A 22,256-nucleotide genomic window follows, 5' to 3' on the forward strand; every position below is an offset into this window, starting at 1 on the left:
GCATAGCACAGACTTTCTAACAGTCTCAAGTGACGAGCTATATTGTCCTCATTTTACAAACAGGCAAAGTGTAACAAGGAAGGCTACATCTTCATACAACTAGAAAATGCCAATGCTAGGATTTGGAGGCTGGCAGTCTGGCTCTGGAGCCCGAGCTCTTAACACCCAGGTGAAGCTGCCTCCTCCAGTGACCCTTAAAAGCCTGAATTAGATACACCTTTTTCATTTCTCAATTAACCAGCATAACTAGACAGATGCAAATCTATCCATTTTATACCAGCATTTGCAACCAGATGGCTTAAAGTCATTGCAAGTGAGGAGTGATGGAAAGTGAGTCATATATTTATTACTCTAAATAGCCTTTGAGCTCTGAAATTTACAGACTAAGTCCAGTTTAAGTTCTCAGGGCATGCAACTGACAGAGAAAAGGGACTTAAATGGACATATTTCTGTTTCAAGACATCTTCAGACAAATACATCAAGGACACGGCTAGATGAGCGCTTCCCAGTTAAGTTACACCGAGCAACTTTAACCTCAAAATTGTATACATCTTATCTAGTTCCCACCGCCGGTATGTAAAACGCCAAATAACCTCTGAGTTTCAAGTAGCTGCCCAGAGCCCCAAACACCGCTGGCCACGGCTCACCTGAGCATCCAGTCCTGCCCGAGGCATCGGGTACCGCACGGAACGCCACTGCCCACGGCAGGGCCCAGAACTCAAACACCCCCGCGGGAGGAAGTAGAACCCTGGAGCTCGCGGGGAGGAGCTGGCAGTGGGCAAAGTTCACGGCAGAGGGTGGGCCCTTCGGGAAAGGAAGCCACAGGATCCGGGGAGAAAGGAAAGGTGCAGGAAGCGAGCGAGGGAGACAGGTGAGCAACCAAAGTGCGGGGAGGGGCCGGGTGACGAAGGAGAAGGCGGGGCGGGAGTCAAAGCGCCCCCCAAGCGGGAGAGCACCAGGAGTGGCCCCGGCCGGGAAGGGGTGGAGGTCGTTTCCCGCAGCCCTCGGACCTCCGCGCGGCCCGCGCTTGCCCGGAGATCCCGCGGCCCCGGCAGGCCCGAGTCCGCATCGGGGGCCCGCCCGGCCCTTCCTCGCCGCGCTTACCTCGGCCACGGCTGCCTCCGGCTGGGCCCCGCGCTTGGTCACCGGCTCATGCCGCGGGGCGCGGGCCACAGCCGCCCGGGTGGGATGGCGCGGAGCTCCAGGCCGCCACCGCTGGGCCGGGAGTGCGGGAACGAGCGGGGGGAGCCCCGGGCAGGCCACTGGGCTCGGCGGTCTGACACCCAGCGCACCGCGCATGCGGGAGCGGCCGGGGCCGCGCCTCCTGCTGGACGGGAGGAGTCAGGGCACCACTCAGGGCTTCTCCCAGGCAGGTGGGTGCGGCTCAGGCTCCCAGGGAAATTCAGAGGACCGGCAGCCTCCTCCACGACGAAAGAAACTGCAAACTGAACAACGGTTCACTTGTAAAAATGTAGAACTGACAGAAATGTAACAGTCTGAGTATAATCAGTATTGAAGGTGCAACATTCCTGAAGAGTAATTTGCTAGTATCCATCAAACGCAAAAAAATTAAAAGGCACTTGCTCCTTGAAGGAAAAGCTATGGCTAAACAGCTTATTGGAGAAGACAATGGCAACCCACTCCGGTACTCTTGCCTGGCAAATTCCATGGACGGAGGAGCCTGGTAGGCTGCAGTCCATGGGGTCTCGAAGGGTCGGACACGACTGAGCGACTTCACTTTCACTTTTCACTTTGATGCATTGGAGAAGGAAATGGCAACCCACTCCAGTGTTCTTGCCTGGAGAATCCCATGGACGGAGAGGCCTGGTAGGCTGCAGTCCATGGGGTCGCACAGAGTCGGACACGACTGAAGCGACTTAGCAGCAGCAGCAGCGGCAGCAAACAGCTTATTAAAAAGCAAAGACATCACTTTGCTGACAAAAGTCTGTCTAGTTAAAGCTATGGTTTTTCCAGTAGTCATGTATGGGTGTGAGAGTTGGACCATAAAGAAAGCTGAGCACCGAAGGATTGATGCTTTCCAATTGTGGTGTTAGAGAAGACTCTTGAGAGTCCCTTGGACTGCAAGGAAATCCAACCAGTCCATCCTAAAGGAAATCAACCCTGAATATTCATTGGGAGGACTGATGCTGAAGCTGAAGCTCCAATACTATGGCCACCTGATGCACAGAGCCAACTCATTAGAAAAGACCCTGATGCTGGGAAAGATTAAAAGCAGGAGGAGAAGGGGATGACAGAGGGCAAGATGGTTGGATGGCATTACCAACTCAGTAGACATGGGTTTTAGCAAGTTCAGGGAGATGGTGAAGCACAGGGAAGCCTGGCATGCTGCAGCCCATGGGGTCGCAAAGAGTTGGACACGACTGAGCAACTGAACTGAACTGAACTCATCAAACATAAAATGCCAGTAACTTTCCCCAACAATCCCTCTGTATGGAGTTTATCCTATGGATACTCTCAACAGACCTTTTCTCAAAAATATTCATTACAGTACTGTGTCTAATAATATCAAAAACCCAAACACAACCAAAATACACTATGGAAAGCTTGTTATTAATCAAAATAAATTATGAGAATGTAATAATGAGAGAATGCATATGTATGTTGGGATAGAAAAATCGCAAACATGTTAATATGAAAACATGGTTTAAAACAGTAGACAAGGGACTTCCTTGGCAGTCCAGTGGTTAAGACTCCCCACTTCCACTTTAGGGGTCATGGTTGGATCCCTGATTGGGGAACTAAGATCCCACATGCCACCCAGTATGGCCGAAACAAAATAAATTAAAAAAATAAAACAGTAGACAACTATGACTCTCTTTATATAATAAAATATACATATATATATATATATTCAGAAACAGAGAACAAAATATATAGATAGGTAGATGCTTAGATTCAGGCATATATATATGTTTTATATATATAAAGGATTTACATACATAAACACACACACACACATATATATATATCATTTTTTATGTAAAGAAGCCAAGAAGCAATAAACAGTTTTAGAGGAATTAATTGTGGAGGTGGAAATGAGAGGAGGAAAAACTTTCACTTTAATTTTGTTTCTTTCTGTATTATTTACATGATCTAGCCTTCATGCACAGCAAAACCCCTGTGTAAGACAGTCAGTGGACTCTTAAAAATTCAATCAAAATGCAGAGTGATGTTACTGAGAAGTTAATGAAATGACCCCACTGAGCCTGTGCAGTCTACAGACACTGGCTGCAGAATCCATATCCATCTGGTCCCAGCTGTACCTCAGCACCATCTGGTGGAAGCCATCATTTAGAGCTTAAATATTCATGGGGATAATTCTGAAGCTAGATATACATTGGGGCTTCCAGCAGCAACAGAGATTCCAAGAATATTCCTGTGAGGTAATGCCTGCTTGTCACAGATCCAGAGAGACTGGGACGAGACTATTCTGGAGACAGGAAACCCACATTCTGCATCCCTACATCTAAGAGAACATTTGCTCTGCTCCCCAAACCCACATCCCCCTTAAAAATGATAAGACATTTAGCACACATACACCACATTTGAGATATGGATAAGTGGAAAGCATGTTCACTTTCTTCTTTTTCTCTTTTTCTGTATATATATATGTTTTAAATTACTTATTCATATTTTCATTAAATGAAGACTTTCTGTGTTAAAGACCAGTGTTAGGCATCACCTTTGAAGAACCTGCCTATCTTAATCACTTTTTATAACCCTAAACAAGCACAGTGCCTGGCACATAGAAAGTGCTAAATGAATACTTTTCGAATGAATTAAAGGGTGCCCAGATGCTGGGAGGAGCTCAATAAAAAGAAAACAAAGACGCAAGTAAGATTCGTCAAAGCAGAGCAGGGAGAGTGACAAAGGAAAATATAAACAAAATGCCACAGAGTTCAAAAGAGAAAGTGATGACATCCAATTGGGTTTGGGGAGCAAAGCAAATGTTCTCTTAGATGTAGGGCTCAGTGGTAAAGAATCTGCCCACCAATGCACATGTGGGTTTGATCCCTGATCTGGGAAGATTCCCACATGCCACGGAGCGACAGGTCCGTGCACCACAGCTACTGAGCCAGTGCTCTAGAGCCCAGAAGGGGCAACTATTGAAGACTATGCACCCTGGAGCCTGTGCTAGCCAACAAGAGAAGCCACTGCAATGAGAAGCCCAAGCACCACAAGAGAGCAGTCTCCACTTCCTGCACCTACAGCAAGCCCATGCATGCAAGGAAGACCCAGCACAGCCAGAATAAATAAATACATAAATCGTTTTTACAAAAAGAATAAGAAAGAAATACATTTTCAGACAAATACTAATAGGAAGAATTTACCATCAGCAAATCCTTCCTAACAGAGTATCTTAAAAGATGTATTTCAGGAAAAAGAATATTAAAACCAGAAGAAAGAACTGAGATGAAGTAAAGTGAAGTGAAAGCAAATGTGTTAGTCACTCAATCATGTCTGACTCTTTGCGACCCCATGGACTGTAGCCCGTCAGGCTCCTCTGTCCATGGGATTCTCCAGACAAGAATACTGAAGTGGGTTACCATGCCCTTCTCCAGGGGATCTTCCCAACCCAAGGGATCAAACCTGGGTCTCTCACATTGCAGGCAGATTCTTTACCGTCTGAGCCACCAAGATAAAAGAGATGAAATAAAGAAGTAAAGAGATGAAGTAAAGAGGTCATGAAATTGACAAACTCGTGGGTAAATCAAAACAAATAGTCCTTGTATAAAACTATAACAATAACAAATTGGAAATTAAAAACGAGGCATTCACCCCCATGTTCACTGAAGCATTATTCCCACTAGTCGAGATACAGAAACAACCTGTCTATGGACAAAGAATGCATAAAGAAATTGGGGTATATTCATGCAATGAAATAGTATTCAGCCATGAAAAAGAAGTAAATCCTGCCATTTATGACAACATGAATGAACCTCAAGGGCATTTTGCTAAGTGAAAGAAATACAAATATAAATACTATATGATCTTTCTTAGAGGAGTGTGTGAGTCACTCAGTTGTGTCCAACTCTTTGCTACCCTATGGACTGTAGCCCCCCAGGCTCCTCTGTCCATAGGATTCTCCAGGCAAGAACACTGGAGTGGGTTGCCCTTTCCTTCTCCAGGGGGTCTTCCTGACCCAGGGAATCGAACCTGTGTCTCCTGTGTCTCCTGCGTTGGCAGGTGGGTTCTTTGCCACTAGTGCCCCTGGGAAGCCCTGTTATTTTACACGGAATCTTAAAAACAAAACAAACACACAAAAAACTCGGCTTCTAGACACAGCAAAGAGAATGGTGGTTGCCAGAGGTGGGGGTGGGGGGAGGAAGAGATGGGTGAAGGGGTGAAAGGCAAAATGAAAAAAATGGAAAGAATTTTGCAGCAAATACCCTTATACCCACCACCTATATTACGCCATTTCTATTTTGCAGTGCTTGTCACATGTCTATTTCCTGATCCATCATTTTTCTGTTGCATTTCAAAATAAGTTGCAGGTATCAGCAGTTACATCTGAATATTTTATTTAAAGTATATAATGAACTAGAGATCAGTATTTTGCAGTTCTTATTTCTTATGAGATAAAATTTATGTACAATAACATGCACATATTTTGTACTTTTTCTTTAAATTAGGGAATAACAAGAGCTTTGGCAGATGAAGGGGGAAAAGTAATGGCAGAAGAAAGGAGAAAAATTAATGATTTTTCCTTCATACAAAAATTATACTTGCCATATAAACATCTAAAAAAAAGAAATTAAGTTAGGAAACAAGTATGCAACGGAAAGAATGAACAAAAGTAATAATTCCTCATGAAAAACTCATAAACTAGTAAAACGGATTTTCAAAAACCATTATAAGACTGTTTGTGATAAAAATAAATGTAGAACAGAAGTCACCAATATCAGGAGTAGAAGGGGGGATATTACTATATAGACAAAAAAGAAAAGAATGTACTACTGACACATACAAACGTATAGACCTCAAAACATCAAGCTGAGTGATACAACCCAGACACAAAAGTGAACAACTATAGAATTCCTTTGACCTGGAAACCTTAAGCATGGAGGTAGAAATCAGAATAGCATTAGCCTGTAGGGGACTGGCAGTCCAGGAGGTCACAAAGAATCGAACATGACTTAGTGACTGAACAACAGCAGCAGGGGACTGAGAGACTTCAGTAAGAGCTTAAAGGAACCTTATGCAGTGATGGAAGTGTTTCACATCATGATGGGGATATTGGTTACACAGATGTACATATTTTTTAAGGCCATTGGGTCTTACAATGAATATCTGTCCAGTTCACTGTAGGTAAACTTTACCACAGTTTTTAAAAATTAATAGAATGCAATGTTTAAGCTGAAGCTCCAAAGACATCTGAGAGCAGTACTAGACCTAGATGGTATTTTTAACTCTCCTAGGGGTTTCCCTAAGTAGAATTTTTAAGTTTTGTTTTGTTTTGTTTACTGTGTACAACTTTCATATGGTTTTAAAAACAAAAAGCATTAAAGACAAACCCAGGAAAACCAAACCAAGTGAAAGAAAAAAACTTCTCACTGTTTTTTTTTCCCATCCTCCCAATTCCCCTACCCTATAGGCAATTACCAGTCTTAGTTTCTTTTGAATTCTTTTTCAGACTCTCTAAGCAAAAACGAAGGCCCTACATTTTGACTTAGGGTGGTGGAGTCTGAGAAAACATGATGTCAAACCTTAAATATCCTGATGAGAGTCATGTAGGCTTAGAAATGTTGTTAGAAATGTTCACATCAGAACTGGAAATTCTGTTTGACCTGGCCTTCATCCAAACTGGGGTTGTCATGACTTTTCAAAACACAGTTTCCAGGGGTAAAGAACCTGCCTGCCAATGCAGGAGATGTAAGAGACTCAAGTTCCATCCCTGGGTTGGGAAGATCCCCTGGAGGATGAAATGGCAGCCCACTTCAGTATTCCTGCCTGGAGAATCCCATGGACAGAGGAGCCAGATGGGCTACAGTCTATAGGAAGGATCACAGAGTCAGACACAACTGAAGCACCTTAGCACACACACAACCTGACTTGGAATCCTGGTTCTGCTGTTTTTGTCCGTATGTGACTTTGGGAACATCATTTCATCTATTTAGGGCTCGGTTTCCTCATCTCCAGCTTCCCTGGTGGCTCAGATGGTAAAGAGTGCCTGTAATGCAGGAGACCTGGGTTTGATCCCTGGGTCAGGAAGATCCCCTGGAGAAGGAAATGGCAACCCACTCCAGTTGCCTGGGAAAATCCCATGGACAGAGGAGCCTTGCAGGCTATAGTCCATGGGATTGCAAAGAGTCAGACACAACTGAGCGACTTCACTTTCCTCATCTCTAAAATGGGGGGTGATAATGCCAGCTTACCAGTGTGGTTAGAGTTAGGAATGCTGCCTGTAAATCACCCCACGTGGTATCCCAGGCATACAAGGCATTCACAAAAAGACAGGGCAGAGGAATCGATCAGTGAAAGGCAGAAAGAGGAAAAATCCTAACCCACAGAGCACGGTTTATAGAAAGTAAACGCTGATTTCACCAACATGCTCTTTACAGAGGAACAAGGAAAGACACAGCTTTTCCAAACAGGAGCGCCAGCACCAGAGAAGGGGCCTGAAGCATACAGCTTTAAGGCCAGTTCAGAAAGCTCCTTTGGGCTCTGAACAAAAGCATCCCTGGGGATGGGGTGGGTGGCCCTTTCATGGTTAGAGGGGAAAGGCCAGCCTGGGACAGCTTGTCCCCTGAGCAGTTCAGGGCCCCTGATCTCCCTGCAGTCACGGCAAGGTCACTCTGGCGCAGGATCAAGAGTAAAGGGAGCTCCTTGCCAGGAAGACCGCACCCTGGAGACAGAGACGCCCTGCCCGGCTCCCACCAGGGGCTGGTGCACTTCATCCCACGTGGAGGCTGGTCCCACGCCCCGGGTCCCAGGTGTGCTGGCCGCCCACATCCTACGTGCGGGGAGGAGAACTGAACATAACAATTTAATTCCTTTCTCCTTGTACTTTGGAAATTATCACTCTTTTCTCTCTTGGGGGGCGTGCTCTCCCTGACACGTGCTGTTCCTTTGATTTGTTTCCCTGGCAATAAAGACGGAAGACTGAAGGCGCCATCAGAAGGAGGCACAGGTTGTTTGTTTTCAGGTCCTGGGGGTGCCGAGGGCTGCGTGAGGAGCAGTCACGACTCCTCCGCCGTTCCGTAAATGACTCACAGCAGAGGCTTCTGGTTTCTCACTGTTCTGTTTTAATAGCAGGAGAGAGGGGGTGGACCACAACTTAAGGCGCATCTTGCTGCCCCCGGGAGAGCAAGGAGCAAGGAATCTTCTTCAAGGGCAAGGCCGAGAAGGGTATCTGCCTGGCAAACGGCTTGTCCAGCATCAGTCTTCACAGTGGCTGCGGGGCCCTGTGGCCAAGAGGCAGTGACCAGCTCACCTGTGGGGGCCTCGTGGCTCCTGGATCTGGTGGGGAGGGGCGCCGTCTGCCAGCTGGGGTTGGCCCTCAAGTACCTGTCGGACCCTCTGCATCCCTGGGAGGTGGGAAGGGGCAAGTGAGGGTCAGCATGGATGCTGGGTGGGTGCGGACCAACCAGCTCAGGCTGCTGGGGCCCCAGCGGGGCCAGAAGCAGGAGGGTGGGCTGAAGGGCGCGGTCAGGAGCCGAGACCACTAACCCAGGCGAAGCCGGTGGGTCTTGTCCGAGAAGACCAAGCGGAACCAGCCGGGCTCTTTGCACTCAAAGGCTTTGCCAAAGGACAGCAGCACCTTGTTCTCCAAAAACCGACGCCAGAGCAGCACCTCCTCCTCAAAGGTGGCCTTGGGCAGGTACTGGGAGGGGTGAAAGGAACTCGGGATGCTCGCCTGCTGGAGGGAGCTTTCTCACCACCGCCCCCCACCACCCCACAACCTGCATTTCCACCTGCATCACCTTCCTCAAGTCGACCCAGATGAAGAAGCCGGCCCCACGGCTCACAAAGGGGATACCCAGGGCCCGGAGGTCCTCAGAGACATAGGTGTGGGCAGCCTTGAGCCGGGCGTGGTTTTCCGGCAGATACACTTGGTTGATCCAGTCTGCGTGGGTGAAACAGAAGCCAGAAGATCAACCTCCCATCAACCCTCCACTGTGTCCCGAGAGCCGGAGCACTGAAGGGAAAAAGGCCCTGAGCTGCCCAGACTGGGTGAGCCCCACTCCGCTGGCTGATTGGGGGTGATAGGAACAGTCAGTGAAAAGCACCTTAAATCCAGGTACTCGGCCGTTCAGGAGCCCCCAGACACAAAGTCCCTCAGGACCCAGACTCTCACCAGAGGTGCACCCATTACAGTGACACTTCCGAGTCACCCAGCCGAGGCCCAGATCTCAGTGTGGCCACTGACGAGTTATAGGGCCTTGGACAACTTCACCTCCCTGATCCTCCCCATTTTTTAACTGACCTTTGTTTTCGGTGTCCAATTCAATGAACTGTAATATATACGTATATTTGTGTAAACCAAACCCCCTCCACACACACACACAGGCAGGCTACTGAACAGTTCCCTGACCCCAGAGAACACCCTCATGCTGTCTGAAGTCACATCACCCCCTTTCCTACAACTGCTGGTCTATTCTCCATCACTGTAGTTTTTGCCTTTTCCAGAACATTACGTAAGTGGAATCATACAGTAATGTAATTTTTTGAGACCGGTTCCTTTCACTCAGCACAATGCCCTTGTGCTGGGTCATCATGGGCATTAGAGCAGCACAGTATCCCACCGTGTGGGTGAACCACAGTTTGCTTCTCCATTCATCTGCAGAAGGACGCTCGGGTTGTTTCCAGTTCGGGGTGATGATGAATAAAGCAGCTGTTCACATTCATGGAGAGGTTTTTGTGTGACCATGAGGGCAAAGATCTCCCTGGGCCGGGAAGATCCCCTGGAGAGGGCATGGCAACCCACTCCACTACTCTTGCCTGGAGAACCCCATGAACAGAGGAGCCTGGCGGGCTACAGTCCATGGGGTTACAAAGAGCTGGGCACGACCAAAGCGACTTAGCACACACGCAAGGGCAAATATCTCAGAGTGGGGTTGCTGGGCCATTTGGTAAGCGTGTGCGAACTTTATAAAGAACTGCCCAGCTGTTTTCCAAGGTGACCGTTCCATCTTACATTCCCGCAACAGCATGTGAGTTCCAGCTGCTCTGCGTCCTCACCAATACTTGATACTCTCACTATCTTTTTAAATTTAGCTACTACCACAGGTGTGTAGTACCTGGTCCTCATTTTCCTCATCTATAAACCAATGAGGAAATTACAGGTACACCTGCTTCCGAGGATTCTGGGGAGGGGCAAATGAGATGATGCATCGAGAGCATCTTGCAGGGCTCAGTGAGTGGTGGCGATTACAGGTAACCTTTCTATCTAAACTCACTCTCTGAACCCAGGAACAGAACCGATCTGCATAGAGAGAGATACTTCCATTATAACAATTTTCCCATCATAGTGTCTGCTCTTTTCCCAGGGCTCACAGCTAAGAATAATGAATCCACATTGATTAAGTGCCTGCTATATGCCAGGTGCCATTCTAATTGAATGACAAATTCCACCATCCCTACAAGACAGAGTCCATGATGATCCCTGTTTTGCGGATAAGAAACTGAGGCTCTGGGAGGTGAAGGAATAGGCCACGTAGTCAGGAAGTGACGGAGTGGGGCATGAACCCAGTCTGGGCTCGGAGCCAGCACTCTCAAACACCACCCTAAATTCATCTCGTGGGAGAAGTATCCACAACCCCTGGCCAGTCCCTCCCACAACCTCAAGGGGCCAGGCCCAGGCAGTCACCACGGTCCCGGAGCAGCTGTGCCATCTGGTACTGGACCAGGCCACTGAGGCCGTGATAGCGGCACAGGGAGGCCACCGCCGTGGCCACGGCCCGGTTTTCCGTGTACAGCGTGCCGAAGCGGAGCCCAGACATCCCGAAGTCCTGCAGGAGACAGGCACCGTGGGCGGTGTGGCCAGCCCTCCTGGAGGAAGCCAGCTATACCCACCTCTCTGCCCTCCCACCTCCCTGACACCCCCAAGGCCAGCCAGGAACCCACCTTGCTGGTCGCCCACATCACGTGGGTCCTCTGGGGGTCAGGCAGCCTGCAGAGAGCACAGCGTGAGAACAGAGGCAACACAGACCCGCGGGCACTCACAGGATGGGTTGGCCAAATGACGAAATGGATGGACAAACCCGGTTTCATCTCCTGAATCACTAATTCCTCTACATGCCTTACAGCAGGAGTCAGCCAACTGCAACCCACAGGCCAAATCCATCCTGCTGTCTGTTCTTGGAATTGAAGCTTTATGGGGAACAGCCACACTCTTTCACGTACATACCATCCAGGGCTGTTTTTACGCTATAATGCCAGAGTTGAGTGAACAACCATATGACCCGTAAAGCTTAAAATATTTGCCATCTGATCCAAAAATATTGCCAACCTCTGATGCAGAGCATACTTCAAGCATCACTTCCTCACAGACCTCATCTGACCACCTCCCTGTAGACCAGGCCAACTGGGTACCCCAAGCCGATCCTCTGCTGTCTCCGCAGACACCTTCTTTGTAATCATCAAATGATTAGCTGTGTATCTAGTTGCTAAAGCTTGTAGAAATATAAGATCCACATAAGAAGGGCCTGTGTCTCTCTTGTTCACTGACATATCTCCAGCACAGCACAGTGTCCGGCCCACAGTAGGTAGCAAGTTCCTGTCTCTCCGAGTCCCAGTCTCCTAACCATGTGCCATCCGCTTGGCAGAGCCTTGTGAGGACTGGCTGAATAGAGCAAAGGAAAGTGTTAAGGGACCATTGACTGAAACCACCCTAGCCAGGCAGGATAATAGCCACTGGTGTGAGTTATCTCACAGCAAGAGAGAGGTCCTGATGAAGGACACGGAACTGACAAGCTACTGCCTGCCAGAAGAATCCAGGAGCGGCTGAAAGGAGGGAGGAAACACCAGCCCATAATGTGTCCTTCCAGCCTCCCAGAAGCCCTCACGCTGGAGATCATCTTGATTGAGAGATGCTCGTGCTGCCAGGGAGGACCTTGAATTGAACCAAAAACGGGCACAAGCAAGATGACTGGCCAGAGAGAACCCAGAAAGCTAACCCCATCACCATAAAACCCAAGATATCGAGCCACGTGGCAAAGCGGTTCTCCTGGGTCCCTATCCCCTGCTGTTCTCCTCCCAGGCACCCCTTCTCAATTAAGTTTCTTGCTTTGTCAGCGTGCGTGTCTCCTCGGACAATTCACTTCCAAGTGCTAGGCATGAGCCCGCTCTCGGGCCCTGGAAGGGGTCCCTCTCCCAGACACAAAAGGACTCAGCAGGGCTGAAAGTCTAAACAAACATGGAGCCGTCAGAATCCCTGAATGCCGGATGTGCAGGCTTGACAGGTGATCTGCTCCAAGTGTTCCCACAGGTGCTCTGCCTACACATGCCTGACTCAAGAATAAGTCTAACTTGACTCAAACTGCATCTAACACAAAAAAGCTCGGATAGCTGGCAGGGCTTGGCACACGCAGGGGGCCCCAGGAGTATTTGCTGAAGGAATGAATGAAAATGGAGGGACTCTGGAGATGAAGGCAACAGCAGAGAGGCCCATTTCCCACCCTCCCAACCCTCCCTCATGGAATCCTAAGACTCTTCCTTGGAGCTTTCAGAAACCCCACAGAACAGTTTAAAAACCAGCGACTGGCCCCACCTCCCTTCTCGCTGGGGGATCTGAGGACTGCAGGATTAGGGGGAAGGCAGAGGAATTGCCCTGCGGGGGCGGGGCCGAAAGAGTCAGCTCACCTTTCCAGGCTCAGGACACTGCGGTACCCAGCGGACTCCTCAAACACGGACAGCATGTAGACCTCGTCCACCATCACGTGCAGCTCATGCCTGGAGGGCAGGTGCGGGTGAGGGGGGGGGGCGGCGGGGAGAGAGCTTGGTTTGCTGGTTAAATGCGCCCCCCCAGGGTGGGATGGCAGTGAGTCAGAAATCCAGAAGGACCACAGTCTAGCCCAGGGCTACCGAACTTGCTTTTTCCAAGAATATCCATCTTCTTCTTTTTTTTTTTTTTCAAACAGAGATGACACTGGGGCTTTTGAAGCACTGTGGGGGAAGGCAGAGCCCTCAGGCACCTCTACAGAAGGGACACAGTTAGGTGTGAGGCAGTTAAGTGTCTCAGACGGTAAAGAACCTGCCTGCAATGCAGGAGACCCATGTTCGATCCCCGGGTTGGGAAGATCGCCTGGAGAAGGAAATGGCAACCCACTTCAGTATTCTTGCCTGGAGAATTCCATGGACAGAGGAGCCGGGGGCGCTTATAGTCCATGGGATTGCAGAGAGTCAGAAACAACTGAATGACTAACACTCACACCTAGTTAAGTACAGACAGACCCAGATTCACAGCTGGCTCCGCCCCTCACTCTGAGGCTCAGTCACTGGGATAAAGACAATATCTGCACCTCTTAGCACTGCTGCAAGGATTACACAAGCGAGAGCGTGAGGGGCTAGCAGGGGCCTGGCCCCTAGAACGGGCAACAAACGACCGTTGTTGTTTCAAAAAAGAAAGAGCTAGCATCCCACCAGAGCACTGCTCCCCGCCCCCACCCCCGACTCTCCTGCCAGGAAGGGTAGAAGCAGGTAGAAACTTACAGTGGGGCCAAGAGGGCAGCAGGCACCACACCAAAGCTCACATCAGAACCCTAACCTGTCACAGGCTTCGTGGGATGAGTGTGGGGCACCTCACCTCTTGGCAAACTCCAGGTACTCCTGCAGCTCCCCTGGGGAATAGATGTCACCCAGAGGATTCTGGGGGTTGATGAGGATGAGGCCTTTGACCTTCACACCCTGAAACATCAGTAGGGCAGGAGACCCTCAGCTCCTCCCCAAGGCCACAGAGTCCCACCGGACAGGCCGGGCACTGGGCAGGATCCCGGGGAAATCTGTTCACCACTCAACATGAAATGAAGAAGGGCAAAGAATCATATCTGCAGCATCGTATCAGATATAAAAGAAAACAAATGCAGAGACCAAAGCTCAGAGGGAAATATGTCCAAACACCAGTAGAAGTTGCCTTTGTTGGTAGAAATATGGGTGGGAGGTTGTGCTTTTAAAATTCCCACAGTGGTCATGTATGACTTCTATGACCAAGGTTAAAAAAAAAAAGATAGATTGATAGATTTCTGAAAAGTGGACTGGACAGGAACCACTGGTCTCTGCCATTCTTCAGGATCCCCTCAGAGCGAGGGGGCTACCTATTCAAATCACCAGAGAGATCGTTGAACCACAGACTTACAAGTTCCATGCTTGACCCAGGCTGAGTGGGGGGCAGTGTTTTTAATCAAGCTCCCTGGTTGATTCTTTGTACACTGAGAGTCTCAGGGATTTTCTCTAGTGGGAAGACCTCTATGGGCAGGCTCCTTCTTGACCCTCAGAATGGTTCCATGCTACCACCCTATCCCCATCTCCAATATAGAGTTTCAACCCTTCTCCTTAGGAGATCGGTCCACAGGAAGGGGTCCCTGCCCTGCTCAGAGCCACCCACTTCCAGCCTTGGGTTTAATTTGATCCCCAGACCTCAGAATTAGCTCCTTGCAGGGCCATCTCCAGCTTCTCCACTGTGAGCTGGAAGGGGCGTGTTTCCAGCCCAGTGACCTGAAAAAGATCCACAAAAACCACCAGCCAGATTCAGTCACCTCGCTCCGGACCTGCAGGCTGGGGTCTCACCTCCCCACTGTCATCTCCAGCCTCCTCTTAGGACAATCTCAGAAAACACAGGATGTGAGGGGTCACTCCCTTCTAACTGCTACCCACACATCACATCAGGTCAGGGACAGCCTCACAGCTCTTAGGTTTGGAGAAAAGCCCCCTGAGGTCCTCTGACTGGGGTCCCTGAGCTTCCATGTGGAGGTCTGCTCTGCCCTGTTCTCACCCCACCATTTCTGTGTGGTCTCCCTGGGATGCCCTTGGCTTCTACATAGACCCTAGGGATCTCAGAGCTGAAAGATCAAATGTCCCCAGGGCACCCAGGCAAGGGCAGCCATGGCCAATGGGAGACCCCATTCTCCTTCTGGCCATAATCCCAGAGCCTGCAGCATGGACTTCCTCTCATGACCACTGTCAAATTCAGAAGCAGGAACATCCTGGCCTATAGGAAGGTCCAGGCCCACCGGGGGTCCCAGAAACTCTTACCTCACTGTCCAGATAGACACAGACCAGTCGGACGTTGCCATAGAGATACACGTGCTGTGTGATGGCTCCATAGTAAGGGGCAGGGATCAGGAAAGCCTCTGGGGGCAGGAGTGAGCCAGGGCCTGTCACCCTCTGGCCAGGATGCCCAGAGCCCCCATCCACTGACCCCCCACGCCTCTCTAAGCCTTCAGTGTCCTCGGGGAGTATGCTTCCTCTCTTTCAGCTCCCAAAACTCTTCCTAAAGCTTGGATCCACTGAGATCAGTCCCTTTTCCAATAATTAGTAGCTAACCTTTATTGAGCACTTACTATGTGTGGGGATCTGTGCTAAATACTTTTTAATCTTGTTTGACCATCACAGCCACTCTGCTATTATCTTAACTTTACTGATGAGCAAACTGAAGCTTAGGTCCCTCAGAAGCACAGGACATGCTCGGTCACTCTGAGGACAGACTTGGAACCAGGAGTCGAAACTGCAGGGCGATGATCTGGGTTTGACAAACGGAAAAACTTGACAGTGGCTAGAGCTGCCCAGAGACAGGACGTGCTGCTTCTGGAGGAATGGGGACACTGAACCAAAGGCTGAGACCACTAGGTGGGAGGGGTGTCACGCAGAAGACTCTCGCTGTGGACGGGGCTTGATGAGATGATGTCCAAGGTCTGCTCTAACGCAGAGGTGAAGGCACTGCCCCAGTTCTGCAGCAGTCACATCGGTCAGGCTGAGCTCCCCAGCCTTTCCTTCAGCACAACCCCCTCCCACAACTCCCAGGTCTGGAAGGAGTGGCCTTTGTCCTACATGTCCCCTCTGCTGACCACAGGGATTGGACCAAAGGTAGACAAATGACCCCCGGAGCCAATGCACCGGCTGGCCAGACACCCATCACGTTCTCTGAATCTCAAGACTTTGCTCCAAAAAGCAAAGACCCTTGTGAGATGAGAATGAGCACTTGAATGCAGAGGTCATGGAGTCAGAGCTGGGTCAACAACCCGGGGCCCTACAGAGTTGAGGATGGTCCAGAAGAGGAGGGAGGGGGACCGCACACGTCAGGGACAGACAGAGAGTGTGTGCTTCTCCCACTCTTGATCGTTCTCGGATGGGTAGGAAACTGCCTGTTACATCCTTGCGATGAATCTTCCTTTTAGGTTCAAAATATTACAGCTCTGTGTGTGATTCTGAGAAGTAACTCAACCCCTTGGGACTTAATCTCCTCATCTGTTAAATGGGAATAAGCCCAGAACCTATCTCATTGAAGTTATAGTGGGGATTAAATGACAGACTGCCTAGCCTTAGACCAGTGCCTAAAACATAGTATGTGGTCAATAAAAGTTACTAATAGTAGTTTAGAAGTTAAGCTCGTGTGAGCGGGCCTCTGTTCCTGGCAGCCAACAACCCTGACCACGACTACAGACAACGTGTCCTTGAAATGACCATGGCTCTTGCAGTAGGCGCCACTGGCTAGCCAGTAGACATCCATTCCTAAGAGAGCACACAGATTTTTCAGCTATGACCAGCAAGAAATCCAAGGAAAGTGGACCTTCCCCCAGCCCCTGGGATGAAGCAAGTTTAGCTTAAACCAACCAGGGTTCTCCTACGCTTTGCCAGGGACTGCTTTGGGAATGGGTCTGTGAGTCCGTTCTGGCCAGAAAGATGAAAGGGACTCTCCTGGAAAAGAGCAGGCCCATTTCCTCCCTCCCCTCAAAAAAGAGATGGGCAAAGCCCAGCCTCCCTCTCTTCCTGCTTTAGGACACGCTGTGACGTGAGGCTGTGGGTACCATCAGTGAGCACGAGCAAAAGCCAAGGTCGTCACAGAGGCAGAGCCCAGAAGCCTGGCACCACCTTGATTTCCCCTGGAACTGCCAACCTGTGCTGTCTTGTCAGGGCTCAGCCCCCCGCGGTGGTCTAACGGTCTATTAGGGCAAAAGCATCTGATGCAGCCCTCCAGGCCCAGCAGCTGGGGTCGGGGGGCAGGGTTGGGGTGGGGGAGCTGCAGGCCCAGGGCCAAGGTCTACTCACCTCCCGCCTCACACAGCACCGTGGCCAGAGCAGAGAAGAGAGAGGCACAGCCGTTCAGAACAACCACCTGAGGGCGACACGTCCACGGGACCAAGATGAATCTGTGCGGAAGGGAGCACGGGCCTGCAGCCTGGATCCCGGGGGGCGCAGAGGCAGGGCCAGGCTGCAACTCGGGGGGCCCACCTGGGCACTGTCACAGCAAAGCCACGGGGGTCCCCGCAGGCCCCTCCTGACTAACAGCCGAATCCATTTGTGTGGCTCACTCGTGGGGACTCTGTTCCAGATCCGCTGAGCAAGCAAGAGGGAGCTGGTCACTCAGAGAGCCCGGCCCGAAGGCGTGGAGGCAAAGAGGGGCCACAGAGCAGAGCAGGGCAGAAATTACGCTGTTGCCGCTGTTTAGTCGCTAAGTCACATCTGACTTCTTTGTGACTCCATGGATTACAGCCCACCAAGCTTCTCTGTCCATGGCGTTCTCCAGGTAAGAACACTGGAGTGGGTTGCCATGCCCTCCTCAGGGGATCCTCCTGACCCAGGGATCTGGAAGCATCTCCTGCCTGGCAGGCAGGTTCGTGACCACTGAGCCACCTGGGAAGTCCTGCAGAAATTATACCCAAACTCTAAATATCTAGGGTGAGGGGGAAGAAGGGAGGGGCGTCTTCCTAATTTCCATATCAAAACTAAGTGACCCCATCGTACCCCTGGTCAGCCAGAAGTTGGGTAGGGAGCAGAAGAGGAGGAAAGAGCAGAGAAGGGGAGTAACTCACATTCTCTGGTTTAAGGGGTGCGGGGCTTCTGCAGTAGAAAGACAGGAACCTGGCCACTTCCTCCCGGAGGCTGGAAATCAGACAGACAGACAGCAGTGATTGTCAGTGGGGCTTGAACTCCTCCCCCACCCCTTCCATCCCAAAGCTCCTCTGGCGCATCTTCAGGCAGCTGCCATCACCCTTCTCTGCTTCCCATGAGGGGAATACAGTGTTTGTCTCCACTCCTTGGCCCCCACCTCCCTCCTTGGCCCCAACACTATCCACATACATGGAAACTTTCATTCCAGTAGTTGTAGGACACGCAACCTACCTAATCAGCAGACTGTAGGAATATCACAAGTAACACTCTCTATGTAGATCTAGCTAATAGTAATAATAATAATACTAACACATTATCATAATAAAATATATAATGTATAACAACATAATTATTATAACAATAACTATTATCATAGTTATCGCTAACATTTACAAGCATTTACCTTATGCAGGTGTTAGAGAATTTTCCTTAATCTTCATAAAACTCTTATCTATAACACAACTACTACTATTCCCATTTTACAGACAAAGAAACCGAGGCTTGAAGGGATTAGGTCATGTGCCGATTAGCGGCAGAGTCCACGCTCAAGCCCAGTGGTCTGACTCTAGGGCCACCATCCTCATTATTACAAGAGCGGGCGCCTTGGAATTACCCTTGGAATCAAGTCCTGCTCCAGTACTAAATCCTTAGGACTGCATCTGGGCCCTAGTAAGTGCCCCACAAATATAAAGGCTTATTAGTTTCATTTATCATCTCCCATCTTACAGCAACAGGAGTCCCCAAGCTGATTCTGGCTCCTCTAAAGCTACTGAGAAACTGGGAACAAAGACCTCTGGCATGAAGGCCCTCCCTGTGCCTCAGACTCAGAGAGACCAAGTCTGGGGGCCTCTGAGCGGGGGCGAGACAGGCAGGAGGCACCAGTTCTCTGCAGATGCTCAATGAGACCCCATGACCGCCAGCTCTCCAGGACCAGGCCTCAGCCCAGGGCAGGCTTTTCAACCCAACACTGTTGATGTTTGGGGCCAGATCATTCTTTGCCGTGGGGGCCATCCCGGGCATTGTAGGAAGTCTAGCAGCATCTCTGACCTCTACCCAGTAAAAGCCAGCAGCACCCCCTCCCCCAAGGTACAAAAACCAAAAATGTTTCCAGATGTTGCCACATGTTTCCTGGGAAGCAAAACCGCCCTGGAGGTGAGAACCACTGGCCCACAGGTCCTACTTACAACAGATGTCCCCTCCAGTCGGGGTACTGCAACAGGGCCGGCTCCACCTGCAGCATGTCACTCTGACTCAGCTGGGGACAGAGAGGGGACAGCAGGGCTGAGGGCCGCACATGCTCACGGGCACCCGTATCCATGCAGCACTGGGGCCTCTCAATCCAAGGGCTGCTCACCAGAGAACAGGGGCAGGGACAGGGATAGGCCAGGAACAGCATTCTCATGCCCATTCTGCAGATGAGGAAACTGAGGCTTAAAAATGTCAGGTGTGGGAGTTCCCTGGCAGTCCAGTGGGTAGGACTCCTGGCTTTCACGCAGCAGGCACAAAATTCCATCCCTGATTCAGGAACTAAGATCCTACAAGCCATGCAGCGTGGCCAAAAACAGCCAGGTGGCTAGGCAATGGTACAGTACTAGCAAGGGGAAGAGCTGAGATGAAACCGAATTTCTGAGCCCTAGTCCAGTGCTCTTTATACAATACGCCACCTAACAAAAGCAGACAGTGGATTTGCGGAGGCGGTGGAGGAGACCTCGACCCTCAGCTCCTCTGTGGGCTGACAGAAGAGGCCTCAGAATTGGGTTCCCTATTTTGGTCTTGGTTCTGAGTCCTGGAGGGACTCAGGCCACTGTGCTCCTGCAGCCTCAGCTCAACCTCACACTTGGGAAAACGCGGCCATTTCCAGATCACCTCCACTGCCCCGGTGCCGGGTTAGGGACTCCATGGCATCACACACACAAAGTCGAGGAAAGGCAGGAGCCATGGGCGGTGGAACAACATGGAATAGAGGGAATCAGCCACGTGTCCATAACTCCATCCTCCTCCCTTTCTCCCTCTCTCCTGAGAGCCACGCTAGCCAGTACAGAGGCCACTGGCCACTGTGGCTCCTGGCTCCTTATGTGCGACTCTCCTGAAGTGAGACACTGGATTCTGAAGACTTATATGAAATAAGTACGTAAAATATGGGGCTACCCAGGTGGCTCTGTGGTAAAGGGCCCACCCCAATTCTCGAGTTTGAACCCTGGATTGGGAAGATTCCCTGGAGAAGGAAATGGCAACCCGCTCCAGTATTCTTGCCTGGGAAATCCCATGGACAGAGGAGCCTGGCGGGCTACAGTCCATGGGGTCGCAAAAGAGTCAGACACGACTTAGCAACTAAACAACACCAACACCAACATGTAAAACAACTCATTAATAATTTTTATATCGATTACATGTTGAAGTGGCCATATTTTAGATATGTTGCACTGCATAAAATACATGATGAAAATGAATGTTACCAGTTTCTTTGTACTTGTTTAATAGAAAAATTTTAATTGTACATGTGGCTCACGTTTTATTTCCACTGGATGGCGCTGAGCTGCCTTAGGGTGGGGAGATGTCTTTGGGTAGAACAGGCTTTAAAGTCCACTCCCTACACCCCTCTCCCATCATGGCTCAGATGTTCCCCTTTGGAAACATGCTCCTTTGGGTGAAGTATCCCTCTCTCCACAGCCCCAGACTCTGACTCCTAGGCCTCGAGAGACAGGTGGTTCCCGTGGTTTGCTAGAGATGGCTCTCACTAGTCAAGAAATCTGATTATTCTCTCTATACGTGGGTAGGGAGAGTGAAGGGGAAGGGGCAAAATAAGGGTAGGCGATTAAGAGGTCCAAACTACTAGGTATAAAATATGCTACAAGGATATACTGTACAATATGGGGAATATAGTCAATATTTTATAGTAGCTATAAATGGAACATAATCTTTAAAATTTTTCCTAAAAAAATTAAAAAAAAAAATTAAAAATTTTTTTAATTGTGCATCACTGTTATATACCTATAACTTAAATAATACTGTATAGCAATTACACTTCAACTTAAATAAATAAAATAATCTGCTTACTACATTTTCAGCAATTTTTCAACATGTGCTAAAAACCAGTCATTTTCAAAACTGAAATTATATAAACTATATAGAAATTATGTAAGTCAATCATAGTAAAAACAAAAGTAAAAAAATAAGTAAAAATCATAGTAAATCAAATCATAGTAAAAAAAAAAAAAGGGAAAAGGTACTCAGACAATACTGCTTATGGTCGACATTATTGCACTTCGCTCCCATCTGTGCTCCGGGGGTTCTTCCTGTCCAGGTGTCCGCATGGGGGGCCACCACGTGGTGGTGCCGTGCCCCTCTCTTCCCAGCTCTGCGTGCAGTGATAGCACAGCACGACCCTGAATCAGCCACAGTGGGGGTATGCACACTATGGGGGACTCCGCAAAAGCCACAGATAGGACCTCTCCTGCCCCAGGGCCAGTCATTAAACACTGACCACACGTCGCTGAGTGTCTCCCCCTGAGAGCAGGGACCCAGCCAGCAGGAGGGGCTGAGGCGGGAAAGAGCCAGAAGAGGAGAAGCAGCAGAATCAGAGTCAGGAAGTAACTCGCCCCAGATGGCAGAGAACGTGGTCCCCAAGGCAGAGGTGGGTCTCCTGACTCCAAGACTGGGGCAACTGAGGCAAGCAGCCGGCTCTCTGGGGGGAGCATTCCAGGGAATCCCAGAGAAGACAGCCCCTCGGAGCTGGGGATGCCGCTCAGAGGTGCAGTGGGACTTACCCGTCTGGATAGCAGGTCAAAACAGAGTTTGTTCTCACTGGTGCCCAAGTTAATGATGCCCTGGAGGTGAGAGGTACAGAGCCACGTAAGCACAGCAGAGGGTGCCAGCAGAAGGCTCCAGGAGCGCACGAGGCAGCGAAGTGGAGCTCTGCAGTCTCGACCTTCCCACTACCCCACCTGGTCTTTGCTCAAGTGCTGCCCTCCACAGGGTTCCCTGATAGCATCTCCCCATTTCTAAAGCTCTGTGCAAATGCCTTCTCCTCCAGGAAGCCCTCCTTAAAATCCCACCTGCAAGGGATCTTTTCTTCTTCGGGACCCCAAAGCGCTTTAGCTGTCCCCCCTTGAGAGCACTGGTCAGTTTCCATCCCAGGTCACAAAGACTGATGTACAGGCTTTCTCTCCCCTACAAGATGGGAAGGT

At 49.9% G+C, this 22,256-nt stretch overlaps 2 protein-coding genes and 1 long non-coding RNA gene across 10 annotated transcripts in view; 1 reads left to right on the top strand and 2 right to left on the bottom strand.

The window, feature by feature from the left end:
• EXT2 (exostosin glycosyltransferase 2) overlaps nt 1-1,294 on the bottom strand; it is a 149,621-nt gene extending 148,327 nt beyond the window's left edge. The window contains exon 1 of one of the 5 annotated variants that reach the window (XM_070383523.1): nt 1,105-1,293. The gene's annotated coding sequence lies outside the window, so the exon portion shown is untranslated. Of the gene's footprint in view, nt 1-1,104 lie in introns of all 5 variants that reach the window. The other 4 variants (XM_070383520.1, XM_070383521.1, XM_070383524.1 and 1 more) reach the window with 4 other exon arrangements.
• The window catches only part of LOC138990983 (uncharacterized), a 24,041-nt gene continuing 1,785 nt past the window's right edge, over nt 1-22,256 (top strand). The window contains exons 1-2 of the long non-coding RNA XR_011467000.1: nt 1-871; nt 17,510-17,704. This is a non-coding gene — a long non-coding RNA (uncharacterized lncRNA). The remainder of the gene's footprint in view (nt 872-17,509; nt 17,705-22,256) is intronic.
• Nucleotides 8,230-22,256, bottom strand: part of ACCS (1-aminocyclopropane-1-carboxylate synthase homolog (inactive)) — a 21,134-nt gene continuing 7,107 nt past the window's right edge. For 3 of the 4 annotated variants that reach the window (XM_070383526.1, XM_070383525.1, XM_005905136.3), the window contains exons 3-15: nt 21,669-21,896; nt 19,254-19,324; nt 17,991-18,060; nt 17,227-17,293; nt 15,214-15,311; nt 14,599-14,676; nt 13,769-13,869; nt 12,826-12,915; nt 11,089-11,134; nt 10,832-10,973; nt 8,946-9,088; nt 8,692-8,845; nt 8,230-8,549 (exon numbers count right to left, since the gene is read on the bottom strand). In XM_070383526.1, the coding sequence (XP_070239627.1) occupies nt 8,452-8,549; nt 8,692-8,845; nt 8,946-9,088; nt 10,832-10,973; nt 11,089-11,134; nt 12,826-12,915; nt 13,769-13,869; nt 14,599-14,676; nt 15,214-15,311; nt 17,227-17,293; nt 17,991-18,060; nt 19,254-19,324; nt 21,669-21,896 (1,386 nt within the window). In that variant the 3' untranslated portion in view covers nt 8,230-8,451. The remainder of the gene's footprint in view (nt 8,550-8,691; nt 8,846-8,945; nt 9,089-10,831; nt 10,974-11,088; nt 11,135-12,825; nt 12,916-13,768; nt 13,870-14,598; nt 14,677-15,213; nt 15,312-17,226; nt 17,294-17,990; nt 18,061-19,253; nt 19,325-21,668; nt 21,897-22,256) is intronic. The other variant, XM_070383527.1, reaches the window with a different exon arrangement.

This window comes from Bos mutus, chromosome 15 (genome assembly GCF_027580195.1).
Source record: "Bos mutus isolate GX-2022 chromosome 15, NWIPB_WYAK_1.1, whole genome shotgun sequence".
NCBI lineage: Eukaryota > Metazoa > Chordata > Mammalia > Artiodactyla > Bovidae > Bos > Bos mutus.